This window comes from Acomys russatus, chromosome 24 (genome assembly GCF_903995435.1).
Source record: "Acomys russatus chromosome 24, mAcoRus1.1, whole genome shotgun sequence".
In the NCBI taxonomy this organism is placed as follows: Eukaryota; Metazoa; Chordata; class Mammalia; order Rodentia; family Muridae; genus Acomys; species Acomys russatus.
The window spans coordinates 44982336-44998422 of NC_067160.1; the positions used below are offsets into that span (position 1 = coordinate 44982336).

The 16087-nt window shown below is 47.1% G+C and overlaps 1 protein-coding gene across 1 annotated transcript in view; it reads right to left on the reverse strand.

Annotated features, from left to right (window-relative positions):
- Positions 1–8440: 8440 nt before the first annotated feature.
- Olfml2a (olfactomedin like 2A) overlaps positions 8441–16087 on the reverse strand; it is a 28374-nt gene continuing 20727 nt past the window's right edge. Inside the window, exons 6-8 of the mRNA XM_051167190.1 lie at positions 13043–13330; positions 10458–10643; positions 8441–9057 (exon numbers count right to left, since the gene is read on the reverse strand). Coding sequence (XP_051023147.1) covers positions 8453–9057; positions 10458–10643; positions 13043–13330 — 1079 coding nt within the window. The 3' untranslated portion in view covers positions 8441–8452. The remainder of the gene's footprint in view (positions 9058–10457; positions 10644–13042; positions 13331–16087) is intronic.

The window sequence follows — 16087 nt, forward strand, 5'->3', positions numbered from 1 at the left end:
CAGACTGGTCTACAAAGGGAGTCCAGGACAGCCAAGGCTACACAGAGAAATCCTCAAACAAAAAAATAAAATAAAGAAAGTGATTGCTTCCTATGATATGCATTCATCCTATATGAAGCAGATATTAAACTTATGGGCAACTCAAGAACGGGATTATCCTCCAAGACTAGAAAGATTTGGCAATAGCAATATTGGAACCTGGTCCTTAGTTACAACAGCAATCATGGCAGAAAGAGGTAGCTAGGGCCATAGAACAATGAAATCAGGCCAGAGGTATTGATATTTTCCAAGATCACTTAGTAGGTGAATATGCTGATTTATAAAGGCAACGTTTTTTTCTACAAGTAATTTAAAAAGAAGGCCTGGGTCAGTCTACTGGGGTTTGCAGAAGGCGTGGCAAAGGCCGGCACTGGACCAGTGACTGCAGATCAACAAGGGATAGGCAAGGTAACCTTTTGACATGAGCAAATGCCCTGGAGGGCCTCCCACAGTCCTCCATATCAAATTCAGTTCAATCATTCCCTGTCAGCATCAGAAACTCATGCATGGAACAATTAAAAGATCTAACGCCTGTTGTTAAAAAACAACCCTGCTCTGGATGTAATCAAGGGCAGGATAGCTTCAGTAGATAACAAAAATTCAGGAGAGACCAGAAAACAAATATTTTGGCAAAATGCTATAAATGATCAGAGATCTAAGCTGAAAATACAAATGGATTGAAATTGAACGTTTAGTAGACATGGGAAAGGATGTAACAATACTTTCACCAAATTCTTGGTATCCAGATTGGCTTCTTCAGGAGGTAAATATTCAGCTTGTAGGGACTGGAACTTTATCTCAGATAAAAACAAAATGCAAAATGGGTCCAATGTATAGGGCTAGAAGGACAAATAAGAAAATTAAAGTTATGTGTGGTTAATATGTCCATGAATTTATCAGGATATGATAAAGGTATTATCAAGAACAGTCATAGACTGTTCAGATTGTACATTTAAAAAAACAAAAACAAAAAACCCTGTCTCAAAAAAACAAAAAACCGGGGCTGGAGAGAAGGCTCAGAGGTTAAGAGCATTGACTGCCCTTCCAGAGGTCCTGAGTTCGATTCCCAGCAACCACATGATGGCTCACACCCATCTATAATGTGACCTAATGTCCTTTTCTGGCATGCAGGTGTATATGCAGACAGAGCACTGTATTCATAATAATAAATAAATAAAAATATTTTTAAAAACCCAAAAAACCTGTTGAATTAAATCAGCCTGCATATGTATGTATATGTGTGTGTGTGTATACATATATTTGTGTATGTGTGTGTGTGTTGTTCATTTGTTTTGTTTTGTTTTTGAGACAGGCTTTATTTGTCCTGAATTCTCTTTGTAAATCAGGCTGTCCTCAAACTCATGAAGATCTGCCTCCCTCTCCTCCCCAGTGCTGGGATTAAAGTGTGTCACCACACCTGGCCAATCGGCCTATATACTTTAAAGATGTGTTATCCTTAGAATGGAAACCAGACTATATGTTATGTTGGGGAAGAGGATTTTGTCTTTGTTTCCGCAGGATTCTGGCCCAGCGCTTTCTCCTCCTTGGTGGCTGGATTCTCATCAACCCTTTTGTTTGGTTTCTTCCTAGGACGGAGTCAGGACTTGCCTGGGGTGGAGATTTCCGATCTCTGCTAAATATGTTTGCCCCACCCCACCCTCTCCATCCCAACACCTGTCCACCCACTTCAGCTCCTTTCAAGATCATCCTGCAGCCAAGCTGGGAAGGACTCAGGTAATTGCACAAACGTAACTCCATCTTGTGACTAGGTCAGAGTTTCTGTCTTTCAGAGTTCTGTCAACAAATTCCTGGAAAAGCCATAGCCCTTGGGCAACCAGTCAGAGATGGCCAGGACACCTGGCCCGAGGAAGATAAGGTTGCTTAGCTACCAGTTTGAAGATCTCCTAACTCCTGACCAGAGTCACGTAGCTCTTAACCTCCGAGCCATCTTTCCAGCCCAAATATAAGGCCATTCTTATCCAAACCTCCACAGTAAGTGTAGGTGTGAGTTGATGGAAAGGCCTTGCTGGGCAGGATCTTGGGCCTCAGAAGAAGGGGCAGTGAGGATGGTAACAGGTCCAAGGCCTTGTAGTCCAAGTTACTATGACTTTGGGCCATAGATCAGGACCATAAGTCAGCCCTATGTATGTTGAGGGTGTAGCCCCAGAAGCCCCTGAACTTCAGGAACAGAGCCTAGCTTCCTGATGTGGCAAGGGTTCCACAGCTGCAGAAAGAAATAAAGTAACGCCCAGCTGAACATATCCAAGGAGATGTGTGTGCAGGAGCTGGAGAGATGGCTTAGTGGTTCAGAGCACTGGCAACTCTTCCAGAGGACCCAGGTTCAATTCCCAACCGCCACACGTCAGCTTACAACTGTAACTGGTTCCAGGGAAATCTGTTGCCCACTTCTGTCCTCCAAGAGCACCAGGCATGTATATGGTGCACATACGTACATGCAGGGAAAATACCCATGCACATAGAACAAAAACATGTGAATGTTTATAGAAAGCGGGCTGTCTGTGTATGTGGGAGGTAACTAATCCGTCAGGTACTCCGTGGTGGTGGTATGTATCCAAGCCACCATAGGAAGGACAATTAGGGCCAGGATCCTGGCACTGAACTCAATGCTTCCAAGCACTTTTACTGGCTGAATCTTCTCAGAGTCTCTTTGTTTTGTTTTTCTTTGCAGTGCTAGGGGTGGAGCTCAGGACATAGGGAGTTGTAACCAAGTGCCCCATCACTCAGAGCCCCACTCTTTACCATCCTTTTAAGCACAGGGCAGGAGGCTGGTCTGCCCAGAGGCCACAGCCTGGAAAGGCCCAGCAATGCCTGAATTCAAGTGGCTTACAGCCACTGTCTATTCGTGATTATTGATACCAGCTTTCTCTTTACTACTATAAAATTAAGTTTTTTCCTTAAAATTAAAAACAATTGTTTTGCTTGGCTAACAGCTTACAAAAGCTTGGTTGGGAAATAATAGGATTTCCATAGAAGGAATGGAACCATTTGTAAAAAATAGAGAATCAAGGGGTTGGAAAGAAGGCTAAGTGTGAAAGATCACGGGCCACACAAGCCTGCAGATAGGAGTTCGAATCTTAGAACCCACATAAAACCTAGGTACAAGCCGGGCGGTGGTAGAGCCACCATTCCTGCTTCCAGATTCTTTGAGTCTTTCCATGACTTTCCTCAGTGATAAACTGTTACCCGGACATGTAAGAGAGATATACTCTCTCCTCTACAAGCTATGTTTGATCATGTTTTTATCCCACCAACATAAGCCTAACTAGGACAAATATACAGAGAGACACAGTGGCTCATGTCTACAATCCATTCAAGAAACAAAGGCACGAGAATCAGGAAGTCAAAGCCATTCTTTGAGTCATACAAAGTTTGAGACCAGCCTGGTCTATAAAGGGAGACCCAGGACAACAAAGGATAAACAGAAAAACCCTGTCTTGAAAAACCAAACAGCACAGCTTTAAACCCAGCACTTGAGAGGCACAGGCAGGCGGATCACTGTGAGTTAGAGGCCAGCCTGGTCTACAAAGCGAGTCCAGGACAGTCAAGGCTACACAGAGAGATCCTATCTCAAAAAACCAAAACCAAACCAAAACAACAACAACAACAAAAGAAAAACCAAACAGCAAGGTGGTGGTGGTGCACACCTTTAACCCCAGCACTCAGGAGGCAGAGCCAGGCAGATTGCTATGAGTTCGAGACCAGCCTGTCCAGGACAGCCAAGATAACATAGAGAAACCCTGTCTCAAACACACACACACAAACCAACCAAACAACAACAAAAAAAAAACCCAACAACTTATTAAATATATACACTATGATAAGGACACAGACTCAGACATACTTATTTGTTTATTTTTATTTGATGCTGAGAATCAAACCCAGACCCTCACATAAGTTCAGTAAGTACTCTACCCCAGCTCTCATCCACAGACCTTAAGATTTTTTTGTTTTTTGTTTTTTTTTGTTTGTTTGTTTGTTTTTCGAGACAGGGTTTCTCTGTGTAGCCTTGGCCATCCTGGACTCACTTTGTAGACCAGGCTGGCCTCGAACTCACAGCGATCCGCCTGCCTCTGCCTCCCAAGTGCTGGGATTAAAGGCATGCGCCACCACGCCCGGCTGGACCTTAAGATTTTTAAGCCAAGCTTTCAGTCATTTATTATTATTATTGTTGAGACAGGGTTTCTCTGTATAGCTCTGGTTGTCTTGGAACTTGCCTCAAACTCAGAAATCTGCCTGCATTTGCCTCCCAAGTGCAGGGATCAAAGGCATGCACCACCGCATTCAGCTGTAGTTTGGGCTTTATGTATGTATATGCCACCCTGTTGCAAAAAGATCTTGTGGCACCTTACAAAAATATATAAAATACACTAGAATAAAACTAAATTAGGGTAAAAGGTACATGCAAAAAGCTACAGTGAAGCTGGTTAAACTCCATACAAGTGTTTAAAATGATCTCAAACTAGTCTTTGAGCTTTTTTGTTTGTTTGTTTGTTTTTGTTTTTTTGAGACAGGGTTTCTCTGTGTAGCCTTGGCCATCCTGGACTCACTTTGTAGACCGGGCTGGCCTCAAACTCACAGTGACCCGCCTGCCTGTCTTTGAGCTTCTTATTGGCTCAAATTAAGGGGAAAAACAAAACAAAACAAAACAAAACAAAACCCATGACTACTTACAACAATTGGGGGCTTTGGTTTAAAGAGATCTAATTCAGATCTCACCTCTACATGCTAGATACCTAACCCTGAGCAGATTGCTTAGCTTCTGTGAACTCGAGGTTCATAACCTATAATGAGAGAAAATACTGCCTGGCAATGTTGGGGCTTCCAGGATGGACTAGTGAGACTGCAGGTCAAGGTGACTTCTGTTTTGTTTTTTGGTTTGGTTTGTTTTTTTGGGACAGGGTTTCTCTGTGTAGCCTTGGCTGTCCTGGACTCACTTTGTAGACCAGGCTGACCTTGAACTCATGGTGATCCGCCTGCCTCTTCCTTCTGAGTGCTGGGATTACAGGCATGCGCCACCACGCCCAGCTCAAGGTGACTTCTGATTCTGGGAGGTGCTAGGAGTGCTCCTGAAGCCGTCTGTGCTCTATGGGTGAGTTAACAGCCCTGCCCAGCCGGAAAGGGAAGTGCGGCATGGAAGAGGCCGGCTGGACACTAACCCTTTCCCAATTCCCTTGTACCCAGGACTCTGACAGACACACCGTGCCATGCACTGCACCACAGGGGTCTCTGATGCAGTGGGGAGAACAAGACAGGAGCCCCCAGTTGCCCCCATCTTTTGCACTGCCCCAAGAGAGCAGATTAGGGTCAAGGACTGAGAAGCTGGAAAGGCTGGGATGGATGGAGCCCTTGCCATACACACCTAGCACCCCTCCACCCACTCAAGGCCTGGCAGTCTCTGGAGAGGAATCAATGATGGAAGCCGAAGCCTCTTTGCCTATAGAGTTGTTTGGAGACACAAGATGTTTTGTGCTTATGAAAAGGTCAGTGGGCAGTTCTGTACAGCCCAGGCCCCTCCTCCTATGAAGTACCTGTTGCCCGACATAATACAACCCAAGGGATGTGTGACTGCACACTTTGTGTATATGCGGTATATGAACGTATGTATGAATATATATATATGTATGTGGTGTGTAAATGTGTGAAGGTGTCTGTGAGCATTTGTGTGTGTGGTAGTGGGAGCCAAGTTTCCTTTAGAGCCCACCAATGGGCAGATCCAGGCTCCTTAACAAAAACCCTTCCTTGCTTTTCATCACCAACAAGACAAAATCCAATTAGGAACCATGTCAGAATTTCCTTGGCTGTTGGTTCATACAGTTTTGTTCTAGACAAGGCTGGATATCTCCACTCTCCTTGCCTTGGCATTAAAAGCCCTGTAGAAGCTGGCCTTTTGCGGGGAGGGCGCTCTTCCTCTAGCTGTCTTAAAAAAACTGCAACTACCAGCACTTCTGGAGCTTGCTATCAGCATGGCGTGAAGATGGCAAAACTCTTACTCTGAGCAGCCTTGAACCCTAGCCTTAGCTAGCTGACTATACTGCTGTGTGATCTTCAGTAAATTCCTCATGTCATTGTCCTCACCTGTCCATAGTATGTCCAGCACCCTGATGGTTCTCAGATAACAGTGACAGGTTACCTGATTTGGAAACCTGGCCTTTCCATTACTGACATATGTGACAAGTGACTTACTTGGGAAACAGTGTGCCCATCTATAAATGAGGAAATGAACCATGTTTACCATACAACACACAAAGGACTGAAAACAGAGGGGACCTAGAAAATGATTGGGGACTACAGCAGGCTGTGTCCCACCCCAGGAAACTATGCCACATGTTTACTTTTCAAAACCAACATGTTCTAATGTTCCCTTTTCTTGGGCTGCTGCAGAGTTGCCCAAGCACCTCTCACATGGTTGGGCTATGACATCACAAAGCACAAAGCCTTGGAAAGACCCACACCCAGGGCCCAGGGAGAGGCCCGGGCCTCCAAGTTTTGTGAAGGAGGCTGGAAGAGGAGCCAGTGGTGGTCAGCTGGGTGGGGGAAGCTGGATGTGGCTACCGCTGTGAGTCAGATCCGGCTGGGCTGGGTGTCACTGTCCCTCTTTATTTTGGGAGTGAGTTATTCCTTAAGCAAAACATCACCCAACAATGTCTGGGAGAAATGAAGTTTGCACAGAACCCAACTCTCCCTATCCAACACTGCACAGAGGGATTTCATAACAGGGCAACTGGTATTCCACTGCAGATATCCTAGGAGTGGGCACAGGGTACAAGGAAGGGCCAAGGGTCTAGGTAGGGGTCAATTGCAGACACCTTCAAAGGTCTGTTGTCTTAGCAGGCAAAGCTGTCTTGGTATAGGGCTTTTCCAAAGGAGATCAGCTATGCCCTGCCCCGTATGACCCCACCCCATATCGTAGAACTGCTGGGACCTATATTTTATTTGGCAAAAACAAGGAGATGAGCAAAAGAACTTCTCTCCAGCTTTAAAAAGCTGGCTTGGAAGGTCTTATCCTCAGGCCTGTCCAGGTCGGGAGGCTTTGCAGCCACAAGCAGCACCAGGGAAGCTGTCAATCCCACTTTAGGGTAGCTTAGACATGTCCACTTGTGTGTCCACAATCCCGAGTCCTATGTCAAAGTAAATGCTGGCACCAAGACCCCAGTCTACCCTTCCCTGCTCCCACATCCTGGCCTTGTCCTGTAAACTGAGAAGGCCTAAAGTCTCCACTGAAGCCCTCTGTCCTGCCTCAGCATCCTAGGATGCAGCATCACCCAAATGACCAGATTGGTTTTTGTTTGTTTGTTCCTTTGTTTGACTGTTTTTCGAGACAGGGTTTCTCTGTGTAATATTGGCTATCCTGGACTTGCTTTGTAGACCAGGCTGGCCTTGAACTCACAGAGATCCGCCTGCCTCTGCCTCCCAAGTGCGGGGATTAAAGGCGTGCGCCACCATGCCCAGCCAAATGACCAGATTGGGATCAACAAGGGAGAGAGGGTTCTTGTTCAAACTTGGGGCCATCCTCTCCAGGGACAAAGACTCTTAGGAATCCCTGAGTGTATGAACAGACTGGCTTTAGGGGCACAGAAAGGACCTCAGGCCCCAAGGCTTTGGGAAGGGCTAAGGAAGAAGTCAAGGCCTAGTGGGTGGCCAAGATGAGGGCTTCTGGTACAGGAGTTGAGGTGGGAGGAGCTTAGGCCAGCACCCTACCCTGCCAGAGCTGAGCTGCCTACACCTTCTCAGCTGTTGAGAAATGTGCAAGGGACTGAGCAACAAGAAGCAGCTACAGAGGGAGGGCCATGGGCCTGGCCAGTGTTTGCTTCAGGGTGTGGTTACTGCTAGTGGCTGTGATGGTGAACTTCTGGAATGTGGACAGACAGAAGAGCATGGGAGCACAGGGGCTGACCATAGATCAGGAGGCTCTAAGATCAAGGTTACCAGTATTCAGCCAGAAGAAAGGCCTGGAGCTGCCAAACACCGGTGCATGGGTCACAAAGACCTCAGGCTTTGCAGAGCCCTGGGAAGGGGACTGGGGCCGGGAGGAGCTTGGTGAGGTTATCTCATCTGTGAAATGTGGCTATTGTGAGAACATAGCCTGACCTGCTCCAGCTGGGATGTTGCTCCTTTGGCCTTCAGTCACCTCATCTGCTTAATGGGCTTAAGGACCTCTGCCTCCAAAGGAAGCAGTACAAAGAGTCCAAAGGGTAAACGCAGGAAAAGTCCCCAGCACAGCATTCTGCAATGGAAGCAAGTATCACCTACTGGGTGCTGAGAAAGTGCTGTCCTGGCTGCCACCAAAGCCAATACCTAGCCTGGGACACACCGGCTACCGATACTTAGATCAGATGCAGGAGGGACAGCTCCTCCTCCTCTGCTGCCCTCCCGAGTGAACAAAGGTCCCCACTCAGACCACAAAGTGGAGGGTGTAGGTGAGCTGGTGGCCATTGTCCCAGGCATAGAGCACCCGCTCCTTGGGGTTGTAGTCAACCTGGGTGGTATAGGAATACTCATTGAGGAAAGGTAACTGTGGGTGAGCATCAGTGCCTGTGTGGGTGTCGAAGGCATAGGCCACCTGGCCTTCCTGCTGGTTGTAAGTGTCCACAGTGTACAGGATGCCACACACCAGGAAGCAGTTCCCATAGGAGTTCCTCCTCAGCCGGGTTTTCCACGTTGTCTCCCGGTGCACAGAGAGGTCTCCAGGGTCCAGGCGGCTCAGCACAATCACCTCATGCTGGGTTTCATCTTGCTCATCTACGGCTGGGTAGATGACCCACAGGCCGCTCTCGTCCACAGCAAAATCGATGTCCGAGTGGCCACGCCACTTCCAGGGTGTGGTGTCCTCATAGACTACATCAGGCAGCAGGGCCCAGGAGGCCACAAAGCGCTGGCGTAGGTCGTATTTGATGATATTCTTGGTGAAGGCACGGTTGTAGTAGAAGGCGCCCTGGTACACAACATGGCCTGTGCCTATCCAGTTGTAGGGCAGCTTGTACATATTACTCCACCGGCCTGCATATGAGAAGTGGGGGTCATATCAGGGTACCCTGTGCTGGTTAGTCTGACACAACCTAGAGGAACTGCCCAGCCTGTGACCATATATGTGAGAAATTGTTTTGCTTGATGATGGATGTGGGAGTGCCCAGCCCACTGTGGGTGGTGCCAGGCCTAGCCAGGTGGCCAGGGCTGCAGCATAAGGAGGCTGGCTGGGCCAGGTGGAGTGGTGCATGCCTTTAATCCCAGCACTCAGGAAGCTGAGGCATGCAGATCTCTTAGTTTGAGGGCAGCTTGGTTTGCTGAATGAGTTCCAGGACAGACAGGGCTACACAGAGAAACCCTGTCTCAAACAAAAACAGAGAGGGGAGAGAGAGAGAGAGAGAGAGAGAGAGAGAGAGAGAGAGAGAGAGAGACAGACAGACAGACAGACAGACAGACAGACAGACAGAGAGAGACAGAGACAGAGACAGAGACAGAGACAGACAAAGGCAGGGTGAACAAGCCATGGAAAACAAGCTAGTTAACAGTACTCCTCCTTGGCCTCTGCATCAGTTCCTGCCTCCAGGTCCCTGTCCTGCTTGAGTTCCTGTCCTGATTCCTTCGATGATGATCAGTATATGAGAGTGTTTTGTTTTGTTTTGTTGTTTTTTTGAGAAAGGGTCTCTCTGTATTAGCCTTGGCTGTCCTGGACTCACTTTGTAGACCAGGCTGGCCTCCAACTCACAGCGATCCACTTGCCTCTGCCTCCTGAGTGCAGGGATTAAAGGCGTGCGCCACCACTGCCCAGTTCAGTATATAAAACTGAGGGGCTGGAGAGATGGCTCAGAGGTTAAGAGCACTGGCTCTTCTTCCAAAGGTCCTGAGTTCAATTCCCAGCAATCACATGGTGGCTCACAACCATCTATAATGAGGTCTGATAGATCTCATCTATAATGAGAAGAGGGTATACGTGCCTGGTGGATCACATGCAAGCAGAATGCTATATAAATAGTAAAAAAATAAATCTGTTAAAAAAAAAAAAAAAAGAAAGAAAGAAAGAAAAGAAAGCGTAAGCCCTTTGCTCCCTAAGTTTCTCTGGCATGGTGTTTCACTGCAGCTATAGATACCCTAAGACAGACATACAGGCTATTGGCACAGACTACTCAGCAAGTGGGAGCTCACTATTCTCCTTGACAGTAAGTCACACTCACAAGGCAGGCCCACATCTACCTCCTGTGGCCCTGTATTCGGTTCCCAGCAGTGAGTAACAGGGTTCTCTGAGCCCCTAGACACCTTTCCCTGAGGCAGGTGGATCCCTGGAATGGGCAGGGTGGTCACTGAAAACCACAGGCACAGGCACAGGAAGGTTGAGTCTCATGGGAGACCCTCCCCGGGCCACCCACCCCCTATCCCCTCTCCCTCCCAGCTTCCCCAACCTTGTTTGAAGTTTTCCAGGTTTCGAAACTCCACCAGGCTGTTTCCATAGTAGTAGTTGGTGACGTAGATCCGGTCATCAAGAGCTGCAGGATCCTTCATCCAGGCACCCTCATGGCGCCCGTAACTATGATGCTTCACAGGGGGGTCCACAGCTCGGAGGGTGCCCTCACAGCTGTCCTCCCTACCTGTGGAAAGTGAAGGGTACAGCGTTTGGTACACAGAGCCACTAGCACCAAGCCAGAACAGTAGGTCTCAGAAGGTGATCCGAGTCCATCTTGGATGCATACCTATTCAAACCCCCACACCATCTTCATTTTGTTTTGAGGCAGGGTCTCTGAGTAGCCCTGGCTGTCCTAGAACTCGATCTGTAGACCGGGTTGGCCTTGAACTCAGAGATCTGCCTGCCCCTGCCTCCTGAGTGTTGGGATTAAAGATGCACACCATTGTACCTGATTTATCCAATTCCATCTTAACTCTCTTGATGGCTTTGTTGGTGACCTTTGGATTATGAGCAAAGCAATGCCTGATCATTGCAAAAAGCAGGAACAGTCAGAAAGGAGGACAGAGGAGATGCATACCATTCAAGAATCCAGCATCTGACATATGTAAAAACAAAACGGTCCATCTCAGAGAAGCTGAGAGTAGAATGATGGGTAATAATGTGATTGGGAGATGCGGGCCAGACCTTCAAAAATACAGTTGGACGGAGCAGAGGAATTCAAGGTATTTCCAAATACTTGCTAATACTTGAAGCTAGGTGTTGTGGCAAATGCCTGTAACTCTCCACAACTGTGGAGGCTGTGAATTTGAGGCTAGCCTGGGCTCTGTATTGTCAAGCTAGTCAAGCTGCATAACAAGACCCTGGGTTTTTTTTTGTTTTTTGAGACATGGTTTCTCTGTGTAGCCTTGACTGTCCTGGACTCACTTTGTAGACCAGGCTGGCCTCGAACTCACAAAGATCCACCTGACCCTGCCTCCCACGTGCTGGGATTAAAGGCGTGCGCCACCACCGGCCTGCTCAGAGAAACTCGTGAATACGTGGTACTTCCTTCCCTTTCTTCTTTCCTTGTATGCAGTCACAGACTTTTAAGAAACTGTGATCCTTCCTAGTACGTCCTGTTTTCTCCTTCCACTGACTGATTCCCTGTGCTTTCTGGGTCCTGCCAGGCCACCAGACAGCTGCACCCTTTAATTTATTCAACACCACCCCCTTTCCAGTGTCAGGTCTGTAGATTATTTCCAGTTTTCTGACACCAGAAACTGTGTTGGGAGGAAATCACATTAGTTGCAGCTGTTGTCCACATTGTTTGTGGATCCTTCTGGAAAGACAAGTGTGAAGGAGATGGCACTTGGGCCAGAGTGAGGAAGGATCCGAAGGTTTATAATTATACAGTCTCGAGCCCTTCAGGAGGACAGATTTACTGAGGACAATGTCTACTGTGTGACACAAACTGCAGCTATAAATGTGGACATAAAAACAGCCATGGACAGATGGCTCAGAGGTTAGAAGCACTGGCTGCTTTTCCAAAGGTCCTGAGTTCAATTCCCAGCAACTACATGGTTGCTCATAGCCATCTATAATGAGATCTGGTGCCTTCTTCTGGTGGGCAGGCAAACATGCAGGCAGAATGCTATATACATAATAATAAATAAACAAATCTTTTTAGCTGGGCGGTAGTGGTGCATGCCTTTAACCCTAGCACTCGGGAGGCAGAGGCAGGTGGACTGCTGTGAGTTTGAGGCCAGCCTGGTCTACAAAGCGAGTCCAGGACAGCCAAGACTACACAGAGAAACCCTGTCTCGAAAAACCAAAACCAACCAACCAACCAACCAACTAACAACCAAAAAACAGTCAAAGATGCTGGGGTTGTAGCTCAGAGATGGGGCTGAAGGCCAAGGGCTCAGTCCTAGCACCTTGAAAACAAAACAGTCTGGAGACAGGTCTAAAGAAATATAACAGTGGCTGGATTTAGTGATAGGGTTCCAGGTTGTATTTTAAAGAGACTTTGATGCAAATACACATTTTCCGTAAAGGATCCTGGGATAACTATGTTAGGTTATGAGATGGCAAACTCTCTTCTTTCCCATTGTTTTTTTTTTTTTTCCCCTTCTTTTCTCTTCTTTTTTTCTAATAACTCCTTAAAAATGCAAAGCATAAAGCTGGGCATGGTGGCACACGTCTTTAATCCCAGCCCTCGGGAGACAGAGGCATGTGGATCACTTGTGAGTTCAAGTCCAGCCTGGTCTACAAAGCAAGTCCAGGACAGCCAAGAGCCAAGGCTACAGAGAGAAACCTTGCCTCAAAAAACAAAACAAAACAAAACAAAAAATCAAATAGAAGCCTAGCATAGTGGCACATACCTTTAATCAGCACCTGAGAGGCAGAGGCAAGTGGATCTCTGTGAGTTCAAGGCCAGTCTGGTCTACATAGTGAGATCTAGGACAGCCAGGGCTGCATAGTGAGACCCTGTCTTGAAAGAAAAAAAGAAAAAAAAAAGAAGAATCCCACAACTCCCGCCCTCACCTCCACAAGTTAGATTTAGTCATAAACTTAAGTATTCTGAAAATTAGGAGACTCACTCACCTTGGCTGGGGACTTCTGGGTGCAAAGGTGGCTCAGTGGGCCAGGGAGTGGTGATAGGGGTTGTGGTGCTGGTGGTGCTGGTGGTGGTACTGGTGGTGCTGGTGCTGCTGGTGCTGGTGGGGCTGGTAGTGCTGGTAGTGCTGGTAGTGCTGGTGTCAGGGGCCGAGTTGATACCTTCTGAAGCCTGCAGCCCGACTTCATCATGTTTGGCAGAGTTAGGTTCCAGAAGCTTGACCTCCATCTTGGGTGGAAGCTTTTCCAGCCAGGATGTACCCTTGAGGGTGCTGTCTGTGGAGAAAAAGACGACCCAGTGCCCATGTCTTAGCAATGCTAACACACACAGACACACAGACACACACACACACACACACACACACACACACACGCACGCACGCACGCATGCACACACACACACACACACACCCTGCCACAGATGTCCTGGCTTCTCTGTCATGGAGAAGTTGAGAGGCCTCAAGTAGAAGATGAGTGAACTTCCTGGTGAACAGCTGGACTTTCTGGCGAACACTCTGTCCTTCGACCCAGCTCTACCACTCTTTTACTGATTGAGGATTTATTTGTTTTTGTTTTTAGGTTTTTTGAGACAGGATTTCTCTGGTAGCCTTGTTTGTGCTGGAACTCACTCTGTAGACTAGGCCGGCCTGGAACGCAGATATCCACCTGCCTCTGCCCCTGGAGTGTTGGGATTACAGGCATGTGCCACCTTGCCTGGCTCACTGGCCGAGTTTTTAATGTTCAAGCCCCCACTCTCTGGTGTTTCTACCTCTGTAAAGTGAGTGTCATAACCATAATGTTGATTAGTGGTAAATGTACATAAAACATCTGTGCGGATTCAGTAAACACGTGGCGGTGCTAAGTATGAAGTTGTTTTTTTTTTCTCTCCTAAGAGTTAAGTACTTTGCTCCAACGTTATCGTGCTCCAGGGCCAAAACTTCTTGCTTTAGGATTGTAGACTTTATCTTGGCCACCTTCCTGGGGACCTTGAGAGCCTTGAGCCTCTTACCTAGTGTCTGTCACCTCAAGCAAGGAAGGGACGGATGCAAGCAATGTCTTGTCACTTCTAGGCCACAGATATCTGGCCTGCCTCTTCCCCTTGCTCATCTCTGATTCTTACCTCTCTAGCTGTGTTGTACCCTCCCGATCCTCCCACTGCTGGCCGTGGCTTAGCTAGCCAGGCTTCTCTTTCCCTGTAGTTGGGCAGGCCACTTTCATCCCATACCTGGGACCCAGTGGGAACAAGCAAAGAGTCTTTGGTCAGGGAATCCATGGGGCACATGGCCTTGGCAGACTGTCAGGGTAGGAGGCTTGTTCCCATGAGCCGCCTTAGCAGGGTCAGATGCCCAAAACTGTGCCTGGGCAGTGGCCCAAATGGGAGTCAGAGGCCCTATGTTTTGGCCAGCCCGAGTTGGCAGGATTCAAGGACAGCAGCTGGCATCAGGGATGGGGGTTGGGGGGAAGAGGGTGTACCCTGAAGGGCTGAGAAATGAAGGGACCTTTTCTTTTCCTGTGGTTTTTTCTTTTTCTTTTCTTTCTTTTCTTTTTAATGAATGTATGTATGTGCCCATGTTTGTGTGTGGGGTACACATGTGTGTGTATACGTGTGTGGAAGGCAGAGGACAGCTTTGGGTATCATTCTTAGAGTACTCCTTTGGAACAACTAGTTATGCTAGACTGGCTGGCTGGTGAGTCTGAGGGATCTTCCAGTCTCTGCCTTCCCAGTGCTGGGATTATAAGTGTGGGCCACCAGGCTGGAGAGATGGCTTAGCAGGTAAGAACACTGACTGATTTTCCAGAGGACACAGGTTCAATTCCCAACACCCACATGGAGTTCACAGCTTTCTGTAACTTTAGTTCCTGGAGATATGGCACAACATACACATACACAGAGGCAAAACACCAATGCACATAAAGAAATATTTACAAAATAAAATAAAAAATTATTTAAGAGGGGAAGGGCTGGAGAGATGGCATGGTTCAACAGTTAAAGCACTGGCTGCTCTTCCAGAGGATCTGGGTTCAATTCCCAGTACTGACATGGTGGCTCACAACTGTCTGTAACTTTAGTTCCAGGGAATCTGATACCCTCACAGAAATATACATGCAGACATACATGCAGGCAAAATATCACTACACACAAAAAGTAAATAGCTGGGCAGTGGTGATGCACACCTTTAATCCCAGCACTTGGGAGGCAGAAGCAAGTGGATCTCTGTGAATTCAAGGCCAACCTGGTCTACAGAGTGAGTTCTAGGACAGCCAAGGCTGCATAGAAAAACCCTGTCTTGAAAAACCAAGATAAAATAAAATAAAATAAATATATAGACAAATAAAAACTCCAAACAAGGCCAGGCATGGTGGTACACACCTTTAATCCCAGCACTCAGGAAGCAGAGGCAGGTAGACAGATGTGAGTTCGAGACCAGCCTGGTCTACAAAGTGAGCCCAGGACAGCCAAGGCTACACAAAGAAACTCTGTCTTGAAAAATACAAAACAAAACAAAAAAATTAATTAAAAAAAAAAAAAACCCAAACAAACAATAAAACAAATGTGTTTCACCATACCCAGTTTTGTTTTGTTTTTTAATGTGGCTTTTGGGTATTATATTTGGGTCTTTGTGCCTTTAAGACAAGTTCTTTACTGATTAAGTTTTCTTACCAGTACCTATGGTGGGAATTTAACCTAAGTGCATGCTAGGTAAGCACTCTCCCATCTCTATCACTAAGTTATATCCTTTTTACTTTATATTTTGAGACAGAGTCTCAGTAAGTTACCTAGCTTGGTCTTGAAATCACTCTATGTCTCAGGAAGACCTTGAATTTGAACAATACTTGACCAATACTCTTGCCTCAGCAATGGCTAGCTGCAGTTTGCAGGCTGTGCTACCAAGCCTCAAGTAGCCATTTTTTGCTGTTTTTGAGTCAGGGTCTTACTGTGTAGCTCAGGCTGACCTGGAACTCCTGCCTCAATCTCTTGAGTGCCTGGGATTGTACCAGGAACGAATTCTTGAAGAATACTGCATTCTAACT